Raw genomic sequence first — 26,138 nt, forward strand, 5'->3', positions numbered from 1 at the left:
CCGGACAAGGGCTTGAAATGAAAATGAGCTATTTTAGAGTTAAAAAATTTTATTTTATTGTATCTAATAATATATAACGTGACATCATATAAACCGTAAGATAAAATAAAACAAAATCTTAAGGAAAAAATACATTTTATCCCCCAAAGTATCTATCCATTTGAGTTTTAGCGTCCAATGCTAAGAAATCGACAATAAATCCCCTTAGGCCTCGTTTGGTTTGTGGAATGTCTATTCCATTAGGAAAAGGAATAACTATTCCTGGGAATAGATGAAGGTGGAATGGAATAACTATTCCTATTCTTTTGTTTGGTTGTAACGGTGGAATAGAACATTGCATATGTATTCTTTTGTTTGGTATAGTGCAATACATTGGTGAATGGAATCATATTATAATCAAATTTTCTAAAACACCCTTATAATAAAAATAGAATTTATATTCTTAAGGACATTTTTTTTCTTTATTTTAGAAACATAAACAATCATACTATGACCTTTTTTTTTTGTTTTTTTTCTTAATTTCATATAGTTCATGGCTTTTTTTTTTTTTTTTTTTTTTTTTCATATACAATTACGCTACAAAATGATTTGTAAGGAAAAAAAAAACACACGCACACACACACATATAATCATCATATCACCATCATAAAAAAATAAAAAGAAAAAATAAATCATCTGCAAAGCCCTTTTTATTTTATTATTTTTTATTTGTTTTCAGCAACAAACATTCATTATTTGCTTACAAAGTTTTTCTCAAACCTCCGCCAGGCAATTGGAGTCCTCCCGATATTAAGAGATACTCGTTTTGCTACGTCTAAGTGCATTCTGTAGGCTAAATCATAGGAGGAAAAAAAAAAAAAAAAAAAAAAAAGGACTAACCCACAACAAATTAAGTTGGGTTGAGAAACAGAGAGAGAGGAGGATGAGAATATAATTGCAGAGATGGAGAGAGATACTGATGGTGCATTTGAGTAATAAATTTTTGAAATCAGAATTAAATTCTTATTCTGTTTGCGAATTTTGAGATTTGACTTTTTAGAAGAAAAAAAAATTGAATAAAATATGATTTGTTTTTGAAAAAGTTGAATAAAATATGATTTATTTTTGAAAAAAGTAGAATCAGAATTATATTTTATTTTCAAAATTTCGTATCCAAATACACCATGAGTTGAGAAACAGAGAGAGAGAGGGATAAGAGACTTGGATGTTGAGAGGGTTGGGGTTTTTGGGCAAAAGACGAATTTTATTTATTCCCACAGGAAAGGAATAGGTATTCCACTCCTTTTTGAGTGGAATACCTATTCCTCTTCGTAAGGGAATAGCTATTCCATGGGAATAACTATTCCCTTAAATAATATACAACCAAACAAAGGAATAACTATTCAGTAGGAATAGTTATTCCTTTCCATGGGTCTAATCCGCAAACCAAACGAGGCCTTAATGTATTTTACTGTAGCAAAAAATATTATCTATCTATTTTTTGTCTCTTTAGACAGAAATCAACCCTTGATTTTTTTGACCAACGGGAAAAAGTGTAATTTTTTTTTTAATTTTTAAATAAAAGCTTAAATACAAAATTAAAAAAAAAACAAGATAAAAGGCCAAAAATAAAAAATAAAACAATTAGCGAGAGTGTTAGCCCAGCCACCCCATTGGGTCCAAGGGAGTGGCTCGACCACCCCCTGTGGCCAGACTGGAAGGATGGTGGGGGTGGTCAGACTGGAAGGATGGTTCAGCCACCTTGATTTGGCCAAGGGGATGGCTTGACCATCATACCTTTAAAATCGCAAGTTAGCATTTAAAATTTTTCGTTTTTAAAAAAGCACCTCATTACTTGCGATTTTAAAAAGCAGTTTTCTGCATTTTCAAATCGCAATTTTTTAAAAACGTAATTCTCAAATGGTTGATTTTTTACAATTTGATTTAAAATCGTATTTTTTGTCAACAAAATCGCAATTCCAAACGCACCCTATACAATTATTTTGAAAACTATAATTAGAAAATTTGGAAAACATTTGGCTCCATTTATTAATTATTCTTTTAAAGAGTATATTTTTTGTTTCAAAAATTGTCAATAGCTTTGTTTTGGAAGCAGAAAACAAAAGGTAAACAAAGCTAAACTTAGTGTCATTAACAAGAGCCTAAAACATACTTAAAAAAAAAAAGAAAAAAAGAAAAGAAAAATAGGATACATAACCAAGAAGACATCACCAACCACTGATCTGCATCAGGGAAGAATTCTACTCCTAAATAGAATTTGGTACCAAACTATTTACAGCTTGTTAGGCTAAAACAGGCTCCAGTTATCTATCTTCCATTCTGGAATATTCATCACATCTAGCTGGCTCTATTTTCTTCTTCTCTACCCCAACCTTGACAATTCACAAAACTTTTCTACTCTCTACAGTCTCCTCCTTTTCCCATCTGTCCAACGCAGCGCCCTTTCCCAATCCCATCGTGCCTACTCTTTCCACGGTGGCGTGCTCAAGCAACAACGACCTGTCACAGTAAACTTTCCACACCAGTCCACAAGGCTTTACAAACGCTTAGGCGTTGGCTGTCGTTCCTTTTACATATTTTTACAACAACACGGAGTCACGTGACAGCTTGCCCCCCGAGTCATCCGCTCGTTCGTTCCCTCGTGGAAACCATCGAGATTTCAGATCAGATCAGAGTCCATCGTCGTCATTTTCAAAGCTCTAGCCAGGGCGGTTCCTGATGGTTAGAATTCCCATCCAACGGCTCTGCTTTCACTTCTGACCCGGACTCTTTTTCCTGAGAATTTTCCCTATTCTGCCCTTCCTCCTCGTCCGTCCTCACGCGCTTAACCCCGATTGAAACACCAAACAGCCGCGGCGTCGTCTTTGTTGTCCCGTCGTCCTGATCATTGGCGTCTTCTTCGTCGTCTTCGTCGTCGTCCTCCTCCAACTTCCGGGCCCCACGGTCCTCCGCAACCGCGATCACCTGCTTAGCTGGTAAAAGCTCCAACGGCTTTCCCTCCGGTACGGAAGCTCCGGTACCGTCTAACTGACCGGTGGCGAAGTTCGTCATCAGACCGAGTATGTTATTGCATAGGCCTCTCAGCTGGGTCAACTCGTGGCTCAGCTGCGAGTTCTCCTTCCTCAGACGCTCGTTCTCCTCCAGAAGCTCCGGCGCCGTGGCACAGCTCGTGCTCCGGTGCACCGCAACCACTGGCGACGAGTTCGACGAGATCACCTGCTCGTCTCCGGAGTTCGCCGGCGAGACTGCGAGCGCCGCCGCAAGCGACGGTGCCGCCACCGTCACCACCTGAGAGGCGGGAGACGCGGCAACCATCGAGATCTTCCGGCGCTGTATGTCGCGGAGGAGCCCTTTCTCGCCTCTCCGAAAGCAATCGTTCGCGAATTCCCACCGATCCGGCACGACTTTCCGAAATCCCTACAGATTCAACGAAAAAATACATGGAGCAAAAGTATACATAAAGTTTGGATTCCGAGAAAGCGTAAAAAAGTTACATGAGAAAATCTCTATCAAACTTACGTAAGTGTTGAGTTGGCGAACGAAGCTGGAGAAGTTGTTGTGCTTGAAGTACTTCGGAAGCAAATCGCGAGCGAACTCAGCGGGGCGCCAGACGATGAAGGTCGATCCGTCGTCGTTCCAGGAAATGAGGTCGTCGACGGCGGGGTCGTCAACCAGTTGGAAGGTCTTGATGAGGAACGGAGTCGGGAGAGATCTCTGCGACTCTCCCGGACCCGAATCGCCGGTCTGTTCGACCGGCAATGGCGCCATAGGCCTCGCTCTCGGATCCGAGCCCTAAAACACTGGAACTTTCTTGACGTGTTGGCTCAATCTGATGTTTGACGCTCTCTTAGATCGGACTCGATAAATAACGACAAAAACTTGATAATTAATATATCTAAATGTATCATTAATTGTGTACCGTTTGGTCTCCGAGAGGCGAGAAGGTTCAATAAAACGAATTAAGAAACAAAATGGAGAATTAGAATAATACATAAAATATAACTGCGCGATGCTTTATTCATTTGCGAAACCCAACATATCATGAAAGAACAGGTTCAAGTCTTCAAGATCTCAGATTTTCTCCGATATTTCCCGTATTTTCTTCTATTTCCTCAGCGTATGAGTACTAAACGAATCCCGTTTAGATAAACAAACAAACAAAAAAAATAGCTCTTGTCAATGTTACCTGGAAAAGTGCTAGAATTTTCTCTCCAACCAAACAAGAACTGCGTAACCGAACTGGCTGGTTCCCCACGAAACCTTTTCAGCTGGCAACGCTTAACCAAACATCACCGCCAGGGACTGAGCTATGAGCTTTCGGAGCGAACGACACAGAGAGAGAGAGAGAGAGAGAGAGAGAGAGGTTTTGTTGTTTCTAGAAGGTTCTGGGGGGTGCGAGGAAATGATAAGGGAAAAGGGAAGTTCGTGGGTTCCAGAAGGCGAAGGAAAGGGCAATTGAAAGATCAGGAAAAAGAGCAAACGAGGGTGGGGCCCACCAAAAAAGAGATTGAAAGAACTTCAAAGAAGGGATAATTTTCTTAGATAATTATTGGGAAACAAGTACGCGTACTCAAACTATCACCTTCAAGTATTTTTAGTAGACACATTAAAATAGTTATTTATTTATTTTTATAGATATTTTGGTGAATTGAATTATTAAAAATTACAGAAGAAAAAAATGTCTCTAAAAAAATCTTTGAAAAAGAATGAAAAATGTTATAGTTTATTCTAGTGTGTTTTTAGAGTTTTTTTATGCTGATATGATATTTTTTTTTAATAAAAAAAAATTACAACTGATTTCTCTTACGGTGTCATGTCAGTATAAAAGGACCCTAGAAGAACACTATAATGAACTTTAACATTTCTCGAAAATGAATAATTAAAGAGATATAATATATTTCCACTTCATGACACAATTATTGACTTTTTAAATTTTTTTATGAAACAAAAAATCATGAAACCATGTAAATGGGTTGAGGTTTGGTTTTGTATTTTTTTTAAAAAAAAAAATTAAAAAATTAAAACAAAAAAAAAGAAACAAAAAAAAAGTCAATAGTTGTGTTTTTGGGTGGCAAAATATCATTTCTCATAATTAAAACAGTGAGGTTGTTGGTAGGGGTGTAAAGCCGGCCAGTAACTGGTAATCGACAAATTGACAAAATGCTTTTGTTATCGATTAAAAAGGCTTTACTGGAGCGGTTATCGATTTTTGAAGATATATATATATATATATATATCATAAAATTTTAGGGTATTTAATATATGTAGATGTAATTTAATCTCATGTAAGCTTTAAAATGAATTTCAGTGGCAATTTTAAACATTGGATTTTCAGGCCCTCACAAAAAAAAAAAGCCCAAAAGTTATTTATTAATTTTTAACAACCATAGCAAAACCCAGCATATTGGGCCAAAAAAGACTGAAATATTTTTAAAAAGGATTAAAAACGTATAAATTAAACAAAAAAAAAGTCGACCTAATACCCAAAATAGACCCAGAAGACCCAATTTTTTAAAAAACAAAAAATACATTTTAAAAAACTTCTTTACAATTTTTTAAATATAAATATGTTGAAAAAACAAGTGTTTATTTTTAGGTGAGGAGTAGAGGGGAAATATAATTTTAGAAACCAGGGACAAAACTAAAAAAAAAAAAATGGGGGGATACAATTTAATTTTTTGGGGTCTATTTCTTAAATTTTGGGAGGCGAGACCCCAAAAGTAAGAATGTTTCCGCCTAATGTGGAGGGTCTGGAGACCGGCTTTATTACTTATAAAGGAGCAAAAGACAGCATTTGCTACTTTAGAATCGTGGGCCACCCCTTTTACTCACTGTTTTTGCTTTTTGTTTTTCTAAATTTTAATGACGTTTACCATTCTTAATATTTAATAATTGCAAAAAAAAAAAAAAAAAAAATATCCTTATCCATATGGAAGCGGTCCAATAGAGATTTGTTAGAGAGCACGTGGCTTCTTCTTTTCTAGAAGCTTCCCACTCCATCGTTCAATTTATTTTATTAGTTCTTTTGAATTCGTAATAGGATATACGTGTCGGTAAAGTTATGGAGATCCCAATCCGGTGCAGGAGATAAGGCTTTGCATTGTTGTTGCCACGTGGTAGATATTTTCGTTAGATAACAAAAGGTAGGAAATTTGGAATTCGGCTTTAAGACGTGCCGAAATTGGCTTGGACTAAATGCCGATATTATTTTTATATTAAAAAGCCTCCTAAACTAATAGGTAATTTTAAAATAACCACTTAAATTTTGACTATTAAAATGCGTAGAAAATATCATTTTTATCCAAATATTCATATAATACCTATACTCTCTTAAAATCTATAAAAAAAAATTTAACTAAACTATTTTTTTTTTAATAAAAAAAAATAAATGCAAAATAAATTTATGTAGTTGACCTAAATTTTAAATTGTTAATTGTTGAATAAAAAATAATTCAAAGATCTTTAAGGTAAGCAAAAAATAACAATTTAGTCATTGTAGTTAAATTTTGTCAAAATACTTGACAGATTCTGTTAGTGTCAACGTTAACACTAATAAAATGATAAAATGTATCATTCTCACTAAAAAAAAAAATCAAGATATTAAAAATATATTATTATAAAAGTAAATTACTCACTGTTGTTAAATTGTATCAAAACACTCGACGGATTCTGTTAGTGTGCTACGTTAACATCAATAAAATGACGAAACATGTCAGTATTAATAAAATATATATAACTGAAAATTTAAAGAAATTAAAAACATTAAAAATTAAAATTTTTTAATTGGGGTGGTAGCCGAGCCACCCATTTTCTTCTTGTTTGTTCTTTTTTTTTTTAATTAATTTTTTTTTAAGTTTTTGATTTCTTTCAATTTTTAGTTTTATATTAATAGTTTATTTTTAAATAGTTTTTAATTTTTTTTTTTTTATTTTAAGTTTTAAGAGAATAATGATAGAATATGAATATTTCGATAAAAGTGACATTTTTGACACATTTTGGTAGTTTGATGGGTTGCATTGTTGTACTTAGAAATTCAGGAAACTATTCTAAAATCGGTTGTTAGTTTAGGGGGCTCTTCTTTATATTGATATTTTGATTCCTTTTGTGTTTTTTTTTTTTTTTTTGACAATATAAGTTTTACGAGAAATGTGAATTTTTACATCTTTTATACATCTGCCGACCATATAGCTTTTTCACAAATTAATCATTAGATTTATAAAAGAGATGGATTGCAAGAGTACACGTAACAGGTCTCTATGTTTATTGCTAGAAGGAATAATGGTAGAAGCCATATTTTTATCACACAAATATTTCACAACATTAATGTTTTAGTTCTAACTAATTATTGAATAAGTCATTGTTAATCATAATTAAAAAGTTAATTAAAACTAACACATTAACATTGTGAAATAATTATAAAATAAAAATAAACTTTCTGTTGGGGATAAATCCCACTCAACCCGATCCAAAGAAAAGATTCAAAAGTCAAATAGGTCCAAATAGATAAGAATAATGATAAGATAAGAATAATGATCATATCAGAGGTCTAAGAAGATATCAGATCAGAAGTCTAAGAAGATGTCAGATCAGAAGTCTAAGAAGATATCAGATTGGAAGTCTAAGAAGATATCCAATTAGAAGTCTAGTAAAGGATTGAAGTCCAATTAGAACTCGGACAGCAGTTCTAGATCAACAAGGAGCAGGAGTCCTAATCCAGGTTTGACTCTACCTCTATGCCTATAAATAGGCCCATACCCCAGGTATAAACTAAGACTGAATTTTATGCACAAAGCATTATTTCCCCACAGAAGCTAACTTAGGCATCGGAGCGGGACCCCCGGAAGGGTCCCTAGGTTTTGTTGTTTTGCAGAGTTATTGAGAAGCGTGAAGAACATCAAAGGAACTTTCAGATTCACACCATACCGGAAACTGTACCAACAGTTTGGCGCCGTCTGTGGGAAACGATTATTCGTTCCTCATAAAAGAAAAAAAAGATCCAGCATGGTGATGAACATACGTTCCGGAAGCCAGACCAATCGACAGCCCGTGGCCCCACAGGAACCGGCTATTCAGAATAATTTGCAGCCTCCACCGAACCCTCCCCCGGGGGGTGGAGATCAAGATCGCATAGCAGCGTTGGAAGCCCAGATTGAAGACTTAAATGCAGAATTGTTACGCATGAGGCAGAGACAGCCCAATCCCGAGATGAACAGGGATGAGCGTGAGGAAGAAGATCACAATAGCAACATTAATCCTCGGAGGGAGGATGACCGTCAAGGAGATCTGAGCAGAATTATTGCCGAGCTGGAGAGAAGGTGCACGGACATGGAGATGGAAAGAAAGGACAAAGGCAGATCCGTAATGGTGGACAAGCTCCTAATGGGTACAGACTCACCCTTCACCAGACGGGTGGCAGACTATCAGCTTCCCGATAAGTTTAAGGTACCCCAAATTCTAAGTTATGCAGGAGACAGAGATCCCTTGGATCACCTAGAGAATTTCAAAGCTCATCTAGACCTTCACGGGACACCCGATGAAGTAGCATGTCGGGCCTTCCCTCTTACTCTTTCGGGGAATGCCCGAGACTGGTTCAGGAAGCTGCCCCCGAATTCCGTTGATCAGTTCAAGGAATTGTCCAAGATATTCCTAACGGAGTTCTTGGCTTTCCGGACAAGGAAGAAGCCTTCGGGATATTTGCTATCATTGCACCAGCAGGGCAATGAGAGTCTTAAGGAGTTTATGGCTCGGTTCAACCGAGAGAAGGCTACGGTCGAAGATCCGACCGAGGATATGATTTTTGCTGCCATTTATCAGGGAATTTCACCCGAGGAGCCTTTGATGAAGAAGTTGATCCGGAAGCAACCGAGTACCTTGCAGGGCCTCATGGATAAGGTAGAAGAATTCATCAATCAGGAAGAGACGCTGAAGTCTATGGCCAGTTCTAGACTACCCCGAGAGACAGCCCCAGAAAAGAAAAGGAAAGAATTCAAGAAAGCTGATTGGGAAGAGCAGAGGCAGGTAAAGAAGTTCAAAGATTACAACTTTACACCTCTCAATGCCGAGATATCAGAAGTCCTCATGGAGATCAAGAGAGATCCGGCGTTTCGGGAACCGCAAAAGATACCAGGTAATCCTCCTTATAGGAATGCAGGGAAGTATTGTGATTTCCATAAACAAGCAGGTCATCACACCGAGGGGTGCGTAACCCTAAGGTTGTTAATAGAAGAATTCATAAAGAATGGCAAGCTGGTTCGGTTCTTGGGAGAGCGACGGAACCATCAAGGAAATAACAGGCCTCGGAATCATCAGGACTATCAACCCCGAGATCAACAGCCACGGGATTACTATCCCCGAGACCGTCCTCAGCTAGACGAGAGGCATCAAGAGAATGCTCCCCGAGATGACATAGAAAGAAGAGAAGACCGAGGAAGCAGAAGCCCTAGGCATAGAGAGCCGAGGCAACAACAGTATCTGCCCGTGATCCCATAAAAAGGACTCTCGGGAATTTCAGGCTTGCTTTTATTTTTTAGTATTTATATTTGCAAAGAACTAGACTTTTATTTTTAATTCAGACTAGACAGAAAATTCCCCAGATTTTGGGAATAAGTATTTTCAGAATAAATGAATAAAGCTGACTTAAGCATCGGAGTGTTCCCGGTCTAGGGACCAGGAACCTGTTGATGTTGTTTCTTTTGCAGGCAAAAACTCTCGGATCAGTCCTAGCCGAGAGTCTCGGATCAGTCCTAGCCGAGATCAAGAAGAAAGGGGGGTCGTCTCGGATCAGTCCTAGCTGAGACCAAAACTTCTCGGATCAGTCCTAGCCGAGAAGGAGCCTCTCGGATCAGTCCTAGCCGAGAGCAAGAACAACTTCTCGGATCAGTCCTAGCCGAGAAGGAGCCTCTCGGATCAGTCCTAGTCGAGAGCAAGAAAAACTTCTCGGATCAGTCCTAGCCGAGAAGGAGCCTCTCGGATCAGTCCTAGCCGAGAGCAAGAAAAACTTCTCGGATCAGTCCTAGCCGAGAAGGAGCCTCTCGGATCAGTCCTAGCCGAGAGCAAGAAAAAAAACTTCTCGGATCAGTCATAGCCGAGAAGGAGCCTCTCGGATCAGTCCTAGCCGAGAGCAAGAAAAACTTCTCGGATCAGTCCTAGCCGAGAAGGAGCCTCTCGGATCAGTCCTAGCCGAGAGCAAGAAAAACTTCTCGGATCAGTCCTAGCCGAGAAGGAGCCTCTCGGATCAGTCCTAGCCGAGAGCAAGAAAAACTTCTCGGATCAGTCCTAGCCGAGAAGGAGCCTCTCGGATCAGTCCTAGCCGAGAGCAAGAAAAACTTCTCGGATCAGTCCTAGCCGAGAAGGAGCCTCTCGGATCAGTCCTAGCCGAGAGCAAGAACAACTTCTCGGATCAGTCCTAGCCGAGAAGGAGAGTCTCGGATCAGTCCTAGCCGAGACCAAGAAGAAAACTCTCGGATCAGTCCTAGCCGAGAGTCTCGGATCAGTCCTAGCCGAGAGAAAGGAGCATCTCGGATCAGTCCTAGCTGAGAGCAAGAAGAAACTTCTTGGGGGGTAAGATTTAACCCTCGGGTTTTGCAGGTTAGCAGGTTTTCAGAAGGAGACAAAGATCGGGTTTCCTTAGACATGGAATTCCCATTATTCAAGCAAGCTTCGGATAAGGGAATTGGGGGGTAACTGTTGGGGATAAATCCCACTCAACCCGATCCAAAGAGAAGATTCAAAAGTCAAATAGGTCCAAATAGATAAGAATAATGATAAGATAAGAATAATGATCATATCAGAGGTCTAAGAAGATATCAGATCAGAAGTCTAAGAAGATGTCAGATCAGAAGTCTAAGAAGATATCAGATTGGAAGTCTAAGAAGATATCCAATTAGAAGTCTAGTAAAGGATTGAAGTCCAATTAGAACTCGGACAGCAGTTCTAGATCAACAAGGAGCAGGAGTCCTAATCCAGGTTTGACTCTACCTCTATGCCTATAAATAGGCCCATACCCCAGGTATAAACTAAGACTGAATTTTATGCACAAAGCATTATTTCCCCACAGAAGCTAACTTAGGCATCGGAGCGGGACCCCCGGAAGGGTCCCTAGGTTTTGTTGTTTTGCAGAGTTATTGAGAAGCGTGAAGAACATCAAAGGAACTTTCAGATTCACACCATACCGGAAACTGTACCAACACTTTCTAACATTTCCCAACGTGTTAATGCACAGAAAAATTCAAAGTGAGAGCAGTCACTCACTATTCCCTTACCCATTTTATGTCTGTCTCTCTTGCAAATATAATGCCTATCCATTGTACGGAGGCAGGCAAGAAAAAAATTTCTATCATTTTCAATACTTGAATAATTGAATTATCTTACACACAAGCAGTAAATAAGGACATTTAAACTTCTACCGACATGAGTACGTAAGATAATAGATTCCAGAAAAAGTGTTTTAGAGTAAACCCAAAAAAAAGAATGAAAAAAAAAAAAGAAAAAAAAAAAGAAAGGGTTAAAGAAGCATTTTGTAGATTTTTATCAAATATATCAACTTATTGTTTAGCGGTATTAAAAGTACTTTTTAATAGGAGGTTTCCATAAACATTCTCCTAATATACTGTTTCCTTAAAATAGGAATGATTGTTCAACTCATAGATTGTCCAAAAAACTTTGAGTTGATTGTAAGATTTTGAAATGTGTCTTGGGTGCCGGATTTCGGCAAAATTGGGTTGCCAAAATTCGATGACCATGTCGGATTCTGGCGGACCAGTGCCATATTTTGGCACCGGCCGAATTTCGGCCTGTTTTGCCGGAATCCGGTGGCAGTTGCCGGCTCGGGAATCTGGCAATCGGATACCAAAATTTAAAGACCTTCGACGATAGATTTGAGCTACTAATTAATAAACTCCAATACTTGACAGTAGTAAATTTTTACAAACGTGAGGTCCATCTATCTCAACTCATCTCTTTCGGTGAAATTGTTCGAGTTACACGCAATTCCAACAACAAATTTGAGGAGATGTAGATCCTTTGATTGGAAAAGTGTACTAAATATGATAGATGTTGAATGGAAACGGCAATTAGGACTTTCGTTCTTTGACTAATAAAGGAGATAGTGAAAGACAATGAAACACATACAGAAATGCACAAACAAACGTGGATGCTGAACAAAAACTTTGTTGGACTGCAGTGTGCTATATTGTGGGAACGCTTTGAATTATAATACTTCATCATTCTAGCGTGCGTTGTTGAAGGTTCATAACAAGTATTATATTTATCCTTTGGAAAATCTTTTCAAGAAAAGAGTGTCGTTGAAAAGTTCATATATAGACATAGTATTTCAACTGTCAAACACTGATGCAAACAGAAGGAGACTTCAGACTAGTAATTACTTAGTTTCAACTTTGCCGGCTTGATTCTAAGTTCTTGTGCATGGAAGGAATTGTCTTTTAGGCATACTCTCATCAGCATCTCCCTGAATGACTATTGTTCGCGGATTAATCTCATGATCATGATCACCGGCAATGTGTATTTCTCTCAAACCATCACTAAACAAAGCAGATGAATCATACCTCCCAGCTGCATCATTATCCTGATCACCATTTTCATTCTCCAGAAAGCATCCCTTTTTCTTGAGCTCTTTCACCCTCCAGAACTCGTCATAATGTTTTCTCCTATGATCTGTGAAGCTCGTGCCATGCCTTATCTTTACAAAATCTGAGAAAAATCGCAACAAAATGTGTTAAGCAATAATTTAACATGGTATCAGAGTTGAGGTCCTAAGTTTAAATTGCGTAATGTAATGTATATAGTTTTTTAGTTAAGATAAATTCAAAAACCTCCATCTTGCTTCATGGCATTAGCCTCATCATCAGATGATGATGTCCATCGCCCAAAATTAGTAGAATTTTTTTGACTTGAAACTGCTTCATTTAAAGCATTTCTTAGAGCTTCAGAATGTGTAGAATAATCGGGGCTTCCAACAGAATCTTGTAAAGGAGACAGTGAACCAATAAGAGTCAACAATTATTATTATTATAACTTGCACAATTTTTAATGTGTTTCCAAAAGGGAGAACAAAAATCACCTTACCATCTGCCCCAATAACTGGGGGATATGGTGTCTTGGGCTCATCAATATTTTGCCTTGTAGGTTTATTTGCCTCAATTTCAGCAAGATTAGCTTCATCCCATCTTACACGCCCCCTAAACAAAATAATTAAAATTGATGTAAGCCTGCATGATTCATATTTGAATCAACGAATACTAAAGTCAAATCTAAGCACTAAAGTTTAGATGTTTTGTAAATTGCATACAGAATCTGACTACTAGCTGCTGATCATATATATGCTCAACATGACACCAATAGAAGATTTAATTCTCTTTCTTCAGAACACCCATGTCTTGAAAGGCCATAATGGTAGTCAGTGAAGCACAATGAAGCAAATGCATCTACAAAATTCTCTCTCTTTGCTCATGTGTGTACACTACAAAAAAAATACACCCTATTCTGCTCAAGCGCATGGAAAAATATGATGGGACTTATTTTTTGGTGCATATGTGCGCATGTTCGTGACACATGTATAGTCGTTTTTGTTTGAACAAGTGGCTTGTATTTTCTTGGGCATAAGAAGTACGTAATACGAGAGTGTCAGTCTAGTGCCTAGTTAGCGGAGTATCACCCTTGCGGTATGGTACAGAGTATTTTGGATTTTTTCATATCTGTTTGTAAAGTAAAGTTTTGTATAAATATGTGATGCTGTAACCCTAAATCATTATCGAATATAACCGCACTTCTATGGACGTAAGCACATTGTTGAACTACGTAGATTTGTGTCTTGATTTTCTCGTTCTCTCTCTCTTTTCCATTTCATATATATTAATATTCATCATTCTTGTGCACGGTAACAACAGTTTTGTATTCTAGAACACAACTGATCATAAGCATCGGCCCCATCCAAAACAAAATGCAAATGGTGCAGATAAACATATAAATAAACATTACTTCATTTTTTTGATAGTGGCTATGATTGTTTTGTTGCCTTAGATGCCCAAAGCACGCCGAGAGGACTTGTCGGATCGGAACTTGAACCTGAGTACTGCACTGGAAAGGAGTAAGAAAACTGCAGACGATCGCTTCATTATCACTGTTCTCAACAGTCTGATTGGCAACAATTGCAACCAAAACTACGGCAAGGTTCAAGCTACAAATGCCAAAACTTAAGCGATAAACCATGTTAATGTCATAAGCAAAATCAGTTTTTCATATATATATATATATATATATATATATATATATGCTGATGAGAAACCGGCCATATATATAAACAGGCAAAGTAGAAGGCGATCAGAGTTGAGACAGAACATAAAGAGATTGGACTGAGACGTACAGATAATACAAATGGCATGTACAACAACCAAATCACAACCCTCGTACCTGTTAATTGAAACCTGTAACAAGTTTAGCATGTTATAAACATGGAAGCTCTAAAATGTTGTTCATCATATTTTATTCACAGCTATAAACAAAAAAAAATATTGGCTTCAGAGAAATCATACCTCTAACATGCACTAAATATATATTCAAAAGAAACAAGGAAAGAAAAGAATGAGGGAGAGAATGAAATTCGTACCAATAAAGTGTAGAACTTGGTGCAATTAACGACACGTGCATGCACTTTGGTGTGTGCTTTGCTTTTTATCAACGAAGTGAATCAATGCTTGAATCTAGCTGTTGCTGTAATGGTCCCAAATCTGTACAATATACCCAGCAGTCGAAGATGTGTCTCGAAGCTTTGATGTCTCAATCCGAATTAATGGAATGCTTTGGGTTTGGGCAACATGAATGGCACGTCATATATATATGGTAGCTAGACTAGACGAATACCAACGAATTACATGTTGATCCGATCCTCGATCTCCATTTCTATTAATATTTGTTATATATTTATTTTGTTGTATTTAGTGGTTTATATGGTGCATGTCACCGAAATAATAATATATATACACTATTAAATCAGTGAAATTTAATCCCGACTATGAAATAGATAATCTTCGTATTACATTATTTTTACTATGTACGTTCTATGGGAAAAATATAATTTACCCCCTCGAAGTTATTCATTTTTCAATCTTGCCTCCGATATTTAAAAAATGACAATAGACCCCTCAAAAGTTTTAACTGTCGGTAAATTTGCCAATCCATTAGCCTTTTCCTTCTTTCTTGGCGAAAAATGATGTGCACACATGAGTTTTTAGAGAATGAATCCCAAAATGCCCATTGACAAAATGGGGGTGGCTGGCCACCATTAAATGTGCCATATGGGGCTCGTTTTAATTGGCTTGGGTTTTTAATTATTTTTTTGTTTGTTAATACTTTAGGGGCATTTTGGAGATTTTATCCCCTAAAAACTCACTTGTGACGCACGTGAGTATTTTTTGTTAGGGAAGACAGAAGAGGCTAATAGATTGGCAATCTTGTCAACGGTTGAAACTTTGGGGAGTCGATTGCCATTTTTTAAACATCGGAACCAAGATCGAAAAAGAAGTCCAACGTCAAGGGGATAAAGTGCATTTTTCCCATATTCTAAAATAAAACTCACAATGTGATCATAAGTATTAATATAATAAAGTTAGAGCAATTTGATTAAAAATAATAATTAAAATTTTAAATCTCTTTGGTGAAATTATTTCAAAACATTTAGAGGATGTGATATATAAATATGACCACTCACCTATATATCTCTTTTGAATTCTCCTCGTTAGTAATTATATAAAAAGAGAAAACTAAAAATAAGAGTGATAAATAAATTTAACTCAGAACATTATAATTAAAGGTTTTTATTTTTTTATTTTTTAATGGTCTTCTATTCGATGTGCTAGCGTGTTAGTTTTGTTGATTTGGAGTGAAGAGTACAAGGAGGTATTCCAAATTCCAATCATCCTTTTTTTGAGGTAAAGGTATCAACAAGTGTACGATATCTTTAAATTTAATTTGTTGAGATAAGCTTGAAATATGCCATCTTTATCACACACTTTTTGGCCAAGTTTTGAGAATAAAATTGGTTATTACCGTTAAATCATTATTTATTTCAAAAGTTTAAACGCTCAATACAAGAAATATTTAATTGAAGGACAAAATTATTCAAATAGCCAAGGTTGAATGAATTTTTTTCAACACAGTTTATAAAATTGATATGTGCCCAAAATGAGAATCATATGTCAATTTAATAAATTGAGATAGAAGTGCAGTTTAAAAGACTGGGTTGGAGGAAAAAAAAAATACTTCGGAGAAAAAACTTTGCCCTTTATTGAAAATAAAAGGTAAACTATAAAGTAATGATTTAAACTTAAATTTACTTATCCTATAAGCTTAAATTAATAGAAAAATGTGAATTTAATTATTTATTTAATATTTTAAAAAATAAAATAATGAATTTAAATATTTAATTAATATTTGCATGATTGTCTTAAACTTGTAATAAACATATTTTTTTTTTGGAGTGGGTGAGGAAAAGAAGAAAAAATCCGAATAGAATAGTGGGCCGAATCACAAAACAAAAGGTCATCCAGCCCACAAATATTTCCAACCCGTGAAGAGCCAAACGACGTCGTACGCTACCAATTAACCAACCCGTCGAAGCTACTCTTATACATATACATATACTCGCTCTTCTGAGCTTTCCTCTGCTCCACAAAGAAAGCCACAAGCAAACGAACAATGAGCACTTGTTTGAGCTCGAAAACGTCGTCGTAGGTTTGCTTCTCACTTCACCTCTCTCTCTCTGTGGATACCTAAATGGGAATCTTATTTCTTTTACAACAGTTTAAGTCTTTATTTGGTTATCTACTTCTATTTGACTTTTTTTTGGCATAGAAAATTCATTACTTGAAAGTTTCATGGTTTTCTTTGGAAAACCAAACTAGTTCTTATTATCTATGTGGGTCGGTTTCGACTCAGTTCGGTTTTTGGTTTAACTACAAATTCCCATCTGTTTGCACAGCCACTGTTTGATACAGTGCCTCAACCGGTAGGAAAATGGGTTTGTTTGGTTGCAAGTGTTTGAAGAATAAAAAATTCAGTGTCTTATATGCTAATATTAATGTGAAAGAATTATTATCAATATCTAGAATTGGAATTGCGGTGCCTTATAATGAATGGATGGTGCTTGATTATGCTGTTGTAAGAATATTGTAATGGTATGGAAGCTTTTAATTATGTGTTTATATGAGAAGAAGATTAACATTTGTCTGCTCTAGCTGCTCTACAATTGGGAATTTTGCGATTGAACTTGAGAACTAGAATATCGAGTTACTAGTGCCTATTACTTAAGGTTTTTTTTATTATTTTACTTGATTGATGTGAATGCATTTCTTTTAAGTTGGTTTGTTCACATATTAAAGCGTGTTAATTTTGTTTTCTACTTGCATATGGGCTGCAGATAAATGGGATAACTTGTTCTTGCATGCATAGGAGCTAGAAGGTATCTAATTTGTTACATTATTGTAACTCTAGTCCTATGTATTTGCTCAAAATTGCAGCTTGAGGGGGGTTATTGTCTCTGTTTTGGCATTGATGTTCCTATGCTGCTGGTATAAGGTATTATAGAGAGGTTATATAATGACTGATTAGAATAACTTTACAGAGGATGCCGACATTAGCTTCAACGCGGATGCTCCTTCTTGTTGGAGAGTCACTACCTTTCCAAAAGTTATCACATGTGTCTAGGACAGCCTGGTTGCACAGAAGTGTACGTTTTCTGAGTAGGGTTCAGCGGGACCATGGGCCTCTTACCATTGCGAGCCTTGGGTTCAAGAATGAATTTGATTCAAGGAACAAGAACAAATCAAATAAACTTAAGCAGTTGAATTCTCCTGTTCAAGTTCCCAAGAGTAAACTCAATGCAGTTGTAAGCAATGAAATCAAGGTAGTTGGGACTAAAACATTGCTTGAAATAGAGTCAGCTCCATTTTCTGCAAAGTCTTTTTCTGAGCTTGGCCTCCCACCTTTATTAATAGAGAGGTTAGAGAGTGAGGGCTTTACAGTTCCAACTGATGTACAGTCTGCAGCCATTCCTACCATACTTAAGAATCACGATGTTGTGATTCAGTCTTACACTGGTTCGGGAAAGACATTGGCGTATCTTCTTCCTATACTCTCTGAAGTTGGCCCACTGAAGAAGAAACCTGCTGCTGATGATGGAAAACCTGCAAAGAAAATGGAGATAGAAGCAGTAATTGTGGCTCCCTCTAGAGAGCTGGGCATGCAAATAGTAAGGGAGTTTGAGAAGATTTTGGGACCTTCAAATAGAAAGTTCGTTCAGCAGCTTGTGGGGGGTGCAAACCGATCAAGGCAGGAAGAAGCCCTCAAGAAAAACAAGCCAGCCATTGTTGTTGGTACACCTGGTCGGATTGCAGAGATCAGTGCAGCTGGAAAGCTTCCCACCCATGGATGTCGTTTCTTGGTCTTAGATGAAGTGGATGAGCTCATTTCTTTTAATTTTAGAGAGAGCATGCACCGGATACTGGAGCATGTAGGTAGGAGATCGGGTGCGGACCCTCGTGGACCAAAAAGCCCAGTCGCCCCAAGGTCACAACGTCAGACCATCATGGTGTCTGCGACTGTGCCATTTTCGGTCATAAGGGCAGCCAGGAGCTGGGCTTGTGACCCACTTCTTGTACAAGCCAAAAAAGTAATCCCACTTGAATCTCTCCCCTCAGGACCCAATAAGTTATCGGGACCTATGTCCAATTCAGGTTCAGAGTCAAATTTGCAGCCTCAGGCAGCAGTGGAGAGCCTACCTCCCTCTCTGAAACACTACTATTGTGTCACGAAGTTACAACACAAGGTTGATACATTACGAAGATGTGTACATGCACTTGATGCGAAGTCTGTGATAGCTTTCATGAACCACAGTAAGCAGCTGAAGGATGCCGTCTTCAAGCTAGAGGCTCGCGGGATAAAAGCTGCAGAGCTACATGGGGATCTTGGGAAGCTTGCTAGATCTACAACTTTAAAAAAATTCAAGAATGGGGAGTTGAGAATTCTGGTGACAAATGAACTTTCGGCAAGGGGTTTGGATGTGGCAGAATGTGATCTTGTGGTTAATCTAGGATTACCCACGGATTCAATTCATTATGCACATCGAGCAGGCCGGACGGGTCGGCTTGGCAGGAAGGGTACTGTGGTGAGCATATGTGAAGAGTCAGAAGTTTTTGTTGTGAAGAAGATGCAGAAGCAGCTTGGCATTCCCATTCCAGCTTGTGAGTTCACAGAGGGAAAATTTGCTGTCACGGACGAAGGAGAAACTCCAGCTGTAAGGTGAGAAGACATTTTACATCTTTAGCATTCCTTCTTCCTGAATCAACATAGACGTTTTTTTTTTTTTTTTTTTCTCGCTTTATTTTTTTCCTGCTTCTGTTCATTCTTTTGTATCAGTTGCTGAGTGCAAGGTTAATCCACTAAACAGGGCACATCTATGTAATTTGCAACTTTATGTAGTGACTTGAAGTTTATATTGAGATATGGAATACCATTGCTAGCTGCTATAAATGTCCTGAATAAAACAATCTGGTTGCTGTTTGACCACCATAATATAGAGCTTACAGTTAACTTGTTTGCCACGTATTGACCTTCCTAGTCAGAAACAATAAAGGTTCTAAACCTACACTATTTACCCTGAAAAGCTGACCTAGACTACTTATGGAAAGGGGGGTAAAAAGAAGGAGAAGAGGAAAAATAACAGCCAATCTAGATTATCTTTTCAAAGGTAAAATGAAATTGTTATTTTTTTCCTGAGCAAAATGAAATTCTTTTTCTTGATCTTCTTTCTTCCTTCTTTTTCTGGTTATATTTATTAGAATGAATGAAAACCAATACAGTGATAATTCTAGCAATTTCTAGTATGATGAATGAAAACCAACATTCAATTGTATTGGAGCCTATGAAGTATCACAGTAGATTTAACACTAAAAAGCAAGTACGAAGAAGAAGAATTTTTCTGCCGTTATCTACTAGAGCGGAGAAGTTGCTTGAGAAGTTGAGCATGATTGCAATGATTAGCAATCTGAAGCAGAAGTGGCAATAGCAAGGAAAGTTACAGGCAATGTCTCATGGACCTTTTAAAGTGTTGGAAAGTCAGGTAGCCAAAAGTAAATATGGTTAGAATTAGGCAGCACCTATATATGACATTGGACTAAGAATGCATTTGGTCCCGTGATTTCGAAGGCCAAACGATTGTTTTTAAACAAATTCGCAGAAAGTGTCTCATTTGGGAGTGCGTTTGAAAACGTGGATAAAATCACGTTTTCAAACCGTATGCAAAAGGGTGTGTTTTTAAAAATGTATGATTTTATAGGCTTAACCGTGGTTTTATATTCTGAACCACGATTTTTACCAAACGTTTTGTGTTTTTAAAAATTACATTTTTATTAACCGTGTTTTGAAATCAATATTTTTTTAAATCTCACGTTTTGAAACTTCTAAACCAAACGGACACTAATAATTACTCACACTATTATAACAAAGATATCATCCTACCAGCTTGATTTTTGTGGGCAAAAGGATGTGATCATCCAGCTTGGTTTTGCCAATTGATGATTATCAATTGTCAAGTTCCAGAAGTAAGATAATAAGATATTTTCACCAATCTGTGGTAGTGGATGACAATGTTCGTGAATTTTTGAAGCAGATTGGCTTTGTTTGTCTCCACCATTGCAATTGTAGGAGACGTTCCAGCCTTACCCACTTCCTTTTTTTAAAAGCCTACATCGAGCAAGTTGACTCACTTTATGTTAAGACTTCATTTTACTCGTATGGCTCAGTTCTTCTGCGTTATCTTCATGCGAGCCCACTAATTACATGAGGTCAAAGAAGATGATCCCAAAACCCTAAACCATAAGGGTACAACTTTTTTAGTAACCATAAACTTACCGGTTTTTAATCACAGCTCGATGCTACTTTAAAATGAATCTAAATCCTCCGAAATTTCATGCCCGAAATCATAAAAATTCAGGTAGAGAATGAGAGAAGGGGGTGCGCGGGTCTTAGGTACCCGAGTAGGTCTCCGAGTTGCTTAGGGTGTGAGGCCCACTTTCTCAAACACCCCGAGTCCTACACTATTCTCTCATTTCTTGTCTGAATTATCTAAAATTCGGACAAGAAATTACAGGAATGCCCATCCCTAAATATTACAAATTGCTTGATAGTTAAAGGGAATAAATGTGTTTTTTCTCTTTTTCTGTATGTTCTTAGTTTTCTAATGTCGTTTGGAAAAGAAGTATTGTTTTTGGTATTGGTCCTAGTTCAACAATAAACCAGTGTGAACTAATTGAACTATTAAAAATAAAAAAAAATAAGTTAAATTAAAAAAAAAAAAAAAAAAACCTTTCTTTGATTCGAACTAACCCAATAAAAAATACTTCCAATTCTCAAATTAAAAGAGAATAAAAGAAATCATACTTTTATACAATATTGTATCATCTTTAATTTAAATCTATGGAGATTATAACGAGCTTGCTTCTTGGTGGTGAAGGTTGGATAAGCATGGGGGATAGAGTGTTGGAAGCCAAAGCCAAAAAAAAAGGAGGCTGCTAATGGAAAGCGAAATTTCATGTCAACCTTTAATATCTTCTTTAACTTGAAGTAGAGAGCAAATCAGAGAACCATGCACTTGCTGCACGCAATCTCAAATGCATAAAAGAAAAGAAAAAGAAGAGAAGTTTATCCATGCCATTCGTCATCATCCTAATCAATCTGTTTCCTGCAAGACCATCCCATGATCGATGACAAGAAATACTGATGCCAAAGCTACGCTTATCCACTCTTTGCCAACCTTCAGCTGCCTAATTCCCTAAACAAAGCGCCAAGATATATGAGATCTTTTTGCTACTCGAGTTACTTTATTATAAGATTGACAATTTTTAACACCACTAATATGAAATTAGTTTTAATTAAATAAGTCGGGTTTGAGTTGATTTATATAGTCTTATACTCATGTTTAGCCACAAACCGAACCCAACATGTGAGATAGGGTTAACAAATTTTTTTTTTTTTAACATGACCCATAAACTGGACACAAACCTAACAACACAAATTGTCACTCCTACTTCATTACTGAGAAGCTTAATTTTGGGTGTGAAATTCGAATTTGGATCGGGTGTAATGAACAGTCTGTATGGCGGTTGATGTGAAAAAGACTGAGTTCCGCACCTGCTCAGGCAATTGGTGGGCAGCCCGAGCAGGTGCCGAAACAAATGCAGTAGCTAATTACACCCGATTCCCATCTGTGAAATTAACTTGACATAGTCGGTAACAGGTACCAAATATTGATGAGGTTTCAGGGGCTGGGACCTCCGTCAGCAAAAATGCATGCTGATTCATGCTGTCATCACAAAGGCAGACTTCTGCCGTCTCTGGACACAACTAGCTGTGGGTTTGGATTCCTTCATCTTAAGCATTTGGGTAGCTCCGATCAATTTACGAAACTTAAGGAAGAGTCTAGGAAGATTGATGAAAGATCATTCAGTATCAATCTCATTAAACCATTTATGAAATTAATCTGTTTGCTACAAACAAATTCATCCCAACTATAGCAGAATTATATTAAATATACAAAAGCTTATTCATTTTCTTTGTCCGGATGGCAAGGCAGGTAGCTAAAAGAAATGTGGGATGTGGTTTGGTAGAATGTGATACAAAGGGTTTATATAACTTGTATATTACGCACTTAAGCATGCCATTCAAGGCTTGGACTGGTACCCCCATGGATTGTTGCTTGCCCAATTCCACTGGTCCCTGCACATCTCCTCAATTCCATAATTCGCCCTGAAAATGGCACACCAGAGTAGCTGTAAGAACTAGCAGGGGTAAGACACATGAACACTGTTAGATTATAGATTTTCTATATTGGGTTTATATGTCTCATGTTTGATTATTTTCCATATATGTGTGATTGTCTCCAGACGTCACTCATTAAAAGGAAGTTTAAGCCCATACGTGAAGGAGAGTGTTAGAATATAAATTAAATGATTAAATTTATTAACTTCTGTCAGCTTAAACTTTTGGGATAAATAATGATTTAACGAACATTATCAGCCATGTATTAATGGCAATAGCATTGTCAGTGTAGGGCAATCAGGTATGTTATAGTATAGAGGATCCATAGTCAATGTTGTATCAGAAGAAATTTGAAAAAATATAAATGTAATGCAACTTCTATACATGGAAAGAATGTAATAACTACGTACTTCCAACCAAGCTCTTTCTTAGCTTTCTCTGTAGAAGCATAAACAGCTGTAGCATCTCCTGGCCTCCTTGGACATAGTTTGATGGGGATTTTCTGAAACACGTAAAATAAGAAAAAAAATCCAGCATGCACCCAACATTTAGTTGAGAGAGAGAGAGAGAGAGAGATGAGACAGTTACCTTGCCAGAAGCTTTCTCAAATGCGGCAACCATTTCAAGGACAGATGTACCACATCCAGTCCCCAAGTTGTAGGCTGTGCAACCTAAGTGAGTAAACCATCTATTAATTCAACATTTGCCTTACCCAAATGCTAAAACAAGATTGTCGTAGAAACCCAAGATGATGCATTTGTGATGATTGGCTAACAAACAGTTAACAGGAGACAGCAAATTTCATCAACATGTAGATATGTGAGCGAGGACGAATGGTCACCTATATTTTCTGTTGAGAAAAGCTTCTGAAGAGCAGCAATGTGACCATCTGCTAAGTCCATGACATGGATGTAGTCGCGGATCTGTTTATCAGAAAAACAATTAATATTTTATCAGCAAAAAGAAACAACCTATCTCATTTCAATTGAATTTGTGTGATAAAACAGAAAGTCAAATATTAGTGCCATGATTACACAAAGGAGTGTAAGTGGAATACATAACTATACATGGTCTGCGTCAAACAGGCCCATGGGATGGAACTAATGGATATTACCCAACAACTAGGGAAATTCCTATCCAATCCTACCCCAAAATTCTTAACTGGAAAAAGAACTTACCGCACTACCATCCTTTGTGGGATAATCATGACCATATACGTTAAGCTCAGGCAATCTGCCAACAGCTACTTGCTGTATGTATGGCATTAGATTGTTTGGGATACCTATCGGATCTTCACCAATTCTACCACTCTGATGAGCCCCAACAGGGTTGAAGTATCTCAGTAATATAATTCTCCAATCTGGCTCTGCCTTCTGGATGTCTCGAGCAATTTCTTCAAGGAAAAGCTAGAAAGATAGAATAAATTCAATGTTAGGGAGAAAGAAAAAAAACTGCACACTCCTGATCACAAGAAATAGCTGATGAGATTATCCAACTTCGAACACTAATGCCATATCTGGCATAGAAAAAAGTTCAAAGAAACATTATTTAGGACACGATACGCATACCTTGGTCCGTCCATAGGGATTCATAGCTTGCAACTTGAAATCCTCAACACAAGGTATTTTTTCAGGTTGACCATAAACAGTTGCAGATGACGAGAAAACCATCTATTTTCCCACAGGATAATATTACTTGTATCAGTAGGGGCAGATCATGACAACATGTGATGAAATCAATGCAAAAAGGTGCACATGCTAAGACTAAGCATTTCTCTGTTTAAGATCCAACCAGAGATGAATGCTGTTATATTGGTGGCATGGGCATACAAGAGACAATAATTGCAAATTTGAATGTTATTATTAAAGTCATACTTCAACGCCCAACTATTACATACTGGAAGCACCACAGTTAATACTGCAAATATACAATTTAGGAATTGCTAGAATATTACTTATAAAATGATTAAGTTTATTATTTCTTGTCAGCTTAAACTTTTAGGATTACTAGTGATTTAATATGGTGTTAGAGCAGAATTCGGACCTAGCTCCATACTTTATCTCCACCCATTTACAGAGAAATAGTCTTAGTCCACACCATAGTGTTAAAATATTAATATTATAAATTGGGACAAGTGGTGATTCAACTAGAATCATAAATATATAGTATTGGTTTAAAAATAGGAATTATTAGAATATTAATTATAAATGATTGAGTTTATCATTTCGTGCTGGCTTAAGTTTTTAGGATAAATAGTGATTTAAATAAATTGGTACAAGTGGTGATTTATCGGGAATCACTGGTATATAGTTTTGATTTGATAAGAAATATGCCAAAACTGAAGACTTAGCAAAATTAAAAATAATAACAATAATAATAAGCATTTAAAGGAATAAAAATAAGCTCGGGATATTAAATCTCACGCACACCTTTTTGCAATTATATTTCGCCATAACCTCATAAAGATTTATAGTGCCAACCAAATTGTTATCGAAATAGCGGCGAGGGTGCGCAACGCTCTCCCCAACAGCTTTAAGGCCAGCAAAATGGATCACAGCATCGAATCTGTCTCATGCATAAGCACAAAAGCTAATGCCGGTAAACATCAAATAACAAAACTCTGAAAAAGTCTCAAATCAAAAGCGCATCTCAGATTAACGTACTGATTCTGAGAAAAGAGCTTCTCCAAGTCCTCCTTATGCCTAAGATCACCCTGCAACCAAACCAACATGCAGAACAATCATACCGAGCCAAACTCCCAATACGCAATGAAAATACGAACATCTAGTTGAGCTTTAATATCTGAAATCACAACCAGCATTGCACAAAAACAGTCCATTTTTCCCCTCATTTTTTCTCGGCAACCAAAAGAGAAAAATTCCAGAACGTAAATCTCATACCAGATGGAATTCGAGATTCAGAGAGAGCTCGGGCCCCACCAGGTCCCTAACCCTAAACACCGCTTCCATAACCGAATTGTCAAGATTGTCGATGATCGAAACCTTGAACCCCTTCTTGAGCAGCTGGACCACCGTGTGGGAGCCAATGAACCCCGCCCCGCCCGTCACCAGAATCAACGTCATTTCTAACCAAAACTAAGGAAATCGAAAATTTTCCCGAGAAAGTGACAGAAACGCTTAGAGAGAGAGAGAGAGAGAGCAAGATTGAGCTAATCGAGGTGATAATAGCGAAGAAGTGGCGGAGAGAGAGAGAGAGAGAGCCGCAGAGAAAGGTAGAAAGGGTTTGTTTTGAGTCTGTTTTCAGTTTAGGTGTACGGTTTTATTGGCGCGCTTTGGAGTAATTCCAATTCT

The 26,138-nt window shown here is 37.3% G+C and overlaps 4 protein-coding genes across 9 annotated transcripts; 1 reads left to right on the forward strand and 3 right to left on the reverse strand.

The window, feature by feature from the left end:
* Window positions 1–2,106: 2,106 nt before the first annotated feature.
* LOC133854388 (heat stress transcription factor B-2b) lies at window positions 2,107–4,477 on the reverse strand. Of its 2 annotated transcripts, XM_062290573.1 has the most exons (3): window positions 4,187–4,476; window positions 3,520–3,829; window positions 2,107–3,417 (listed from the first exon to the last, which is right to left on the reverse strand). In XM_062290573.1, exons 2-3 carry the CDS (start codon window positions 3,766–3,768, stop codon window positions 2,692–2,694), a joined length of 975 nt encoding a protein of 324 aa, XP_062146557.1. In that variant the 5' UTR covers window positions 3,769–3,829; window positions 4,187–4,476; the 3' UTR covers window positions 2,107–2,691. The 2 variants fall into 2 exon arrangements, with proteins under 2 accessions (XP_062146557.1, XP_062146558.1); XM_062290574.1 differs by having other exon boundaries at window positions 3,520–4,477.
* Window positions 4,478–12,307: 7,830 nt separating this feature from the next.
* LOC133853812 (protein phosphatase inhibitor 2-like) lies at window positions 12,308–14,097 on the reverse strand. Its single transcript, XM_062289839.1, has 4 exons — window positions 13,996–14,097; window positions 13,084–13,196; window positions 12,831–12,980; window positions 12,308–12,708 (listed from the first exon to the last, which is right to left on the reverse strand). Exons 1-4 carry the CDS (start codon window positions 13,998–14,000, stop codon window positions 12,410–12,412), a joined length of 567 nt encoding a protein of 188 aa, XP_062145823.1. The 5' UTR covers window positions 14,001–14,097; the 3' UTR covers window positions 12,308–12,409.
* A 2,572-nt stretch (window positions 14,098–16,669) lies between these two features.
* LOC133854672 (DEAD-box ATP-dependent RNA helicase 47, mitochondrial) lies at window positions 16,670–19,534 on the forward strand. Of its 5 annotated transcripts, none has more exons than XM_062290922.1 (3): window positions 16,672–16,746; window positions 17,432–17,473; window positions 17,636–19,534. In XM_062290922.1, exon 3 carries the CDS (start codon window positions 17,639–17,641, stop codon window positions 19,313–19,315), a length of 1,677 nt encoding a protein of 558 aa, XP_062146906.1. In that variant the 5' UTR covers window positions 16,672–16,746; window positions 17,432–17,473; window positions 17,636–17,638; the 3' UTR covers window positions 19,316–19,534. The 5 variants fall into 5 exon arrangements, with proteins under 5 accessions (XP_062146908.1, XP_062146906.1, XP_062146910.1 ...); XM_062290925.1 differs by having other exon boundaries at window positions 16,689–16,742; XM_062290924.1 differs by lacking the exon at window positions 17,432–17,473 and having other exon boundaries at window positions 16,670–16,746.
* A 2,963-nt stretch (window positions 19,535–22,497) lies between these two features.
* LOC133854282 (bifunctional UDP-glucose 4-epimerase and UDP-xylose 4-epimerase 1) lies at window positions 22,498–26,138 on the reverse strand. The gene is made up of 9 exons (XM_062290399.1): window positions 25,728–26,138; window positions 25,491–25,540; window positions 25,257–25,392; window positions 24,396–24,497; window positions 24,006–24,233; window positions 23,669–23,750; window positions 23,416–23,498; window positions 23,238–23,329; window positions 22,498–22,815 (listed from the first exon to the last, which is right to left on the reverse strand). Exons 1-9 carry the CDS (start codon window positions 25,908–25,910, stop codon window positions 22,731–22,733), a joined length of 1,041 nt encoding a protein of 346 aa, XP_062146383.1. The 5' UTR covers window positions 25,911–26,138; the 3' UTR covers window positions 22,498–22,730.

Source organism: Alnus glutinosa, chromosome 13, assembly GCF_958979055.1.
Source record: "Alnus glutinosa chromosome 13, dhAlnGlut1.1, whole genome shotgun sequence".
Taxonomy (NCBI): Eukaryota; Viridiplantae; Streptophyta; class Magnoliopsida; order Fagales; family Betulaceae; genus Alnus; species Alnus glutinosa.

Coding starts and splice junctions, on each gene's coding strand:
- LOC133854388 (XM_062290574.1), bottom strand. CDS start 3,768: ATGGCGCCATTGCCGGTCGAACAGACCGGCGATTCGGGTCCGGGAGAG. Junction 3,418..3,519: donor TTCGCCAACTCAACACTTAC/GTAAGTTTGATA, acceptor TTGAATCTGTAG/GGATTTCGGAAAGTCGTGCC.
- LOC133853812 (XM_062289839.1), bottom strand. Junction 12,981..13,083: donor CCCAGTTATTGGGGCAGATG/GTAAGGTGATTT, acceptor CTCCTTTACAAG/ATTCTGTTGGAAGCCCCGAT. Junction 12,709..12,830: donor TGCCATGAAGCAAGATGGAG/GTTTTTGAATTT, acceptor GATTTTTCTCAG/ATTTTGTAAAGATAAGGCAT.
- LOC133854672 (XM_062290924.1), top strand. CDS start 17,639: ATGCCGACATTAGCTTCAACGCGGATGCTCCTTCTTGTTGGAGAGTCA.
- LOC133854282 (XM_062290399.1), bottom strand. CDS start 25,910: ATGACGTTGATTCTGGTGACGGGCGGGGCGGGGTTCATTGGCTCCCAC. Junction 25,393..25,490: donor AAGCTCTTTTCTCAGAATCA/GTACGTTAATCT, acceptor TGCATGAGACAG/ATTCGATGCTGTGATCCATT. Junction 24,234..24,395: donor ATCCCTATGGACGGACCAAG/GTATGCGTATCG, acceptor CTATCTTTCTAG/CTTTTCCTTGAAGAAATTGC.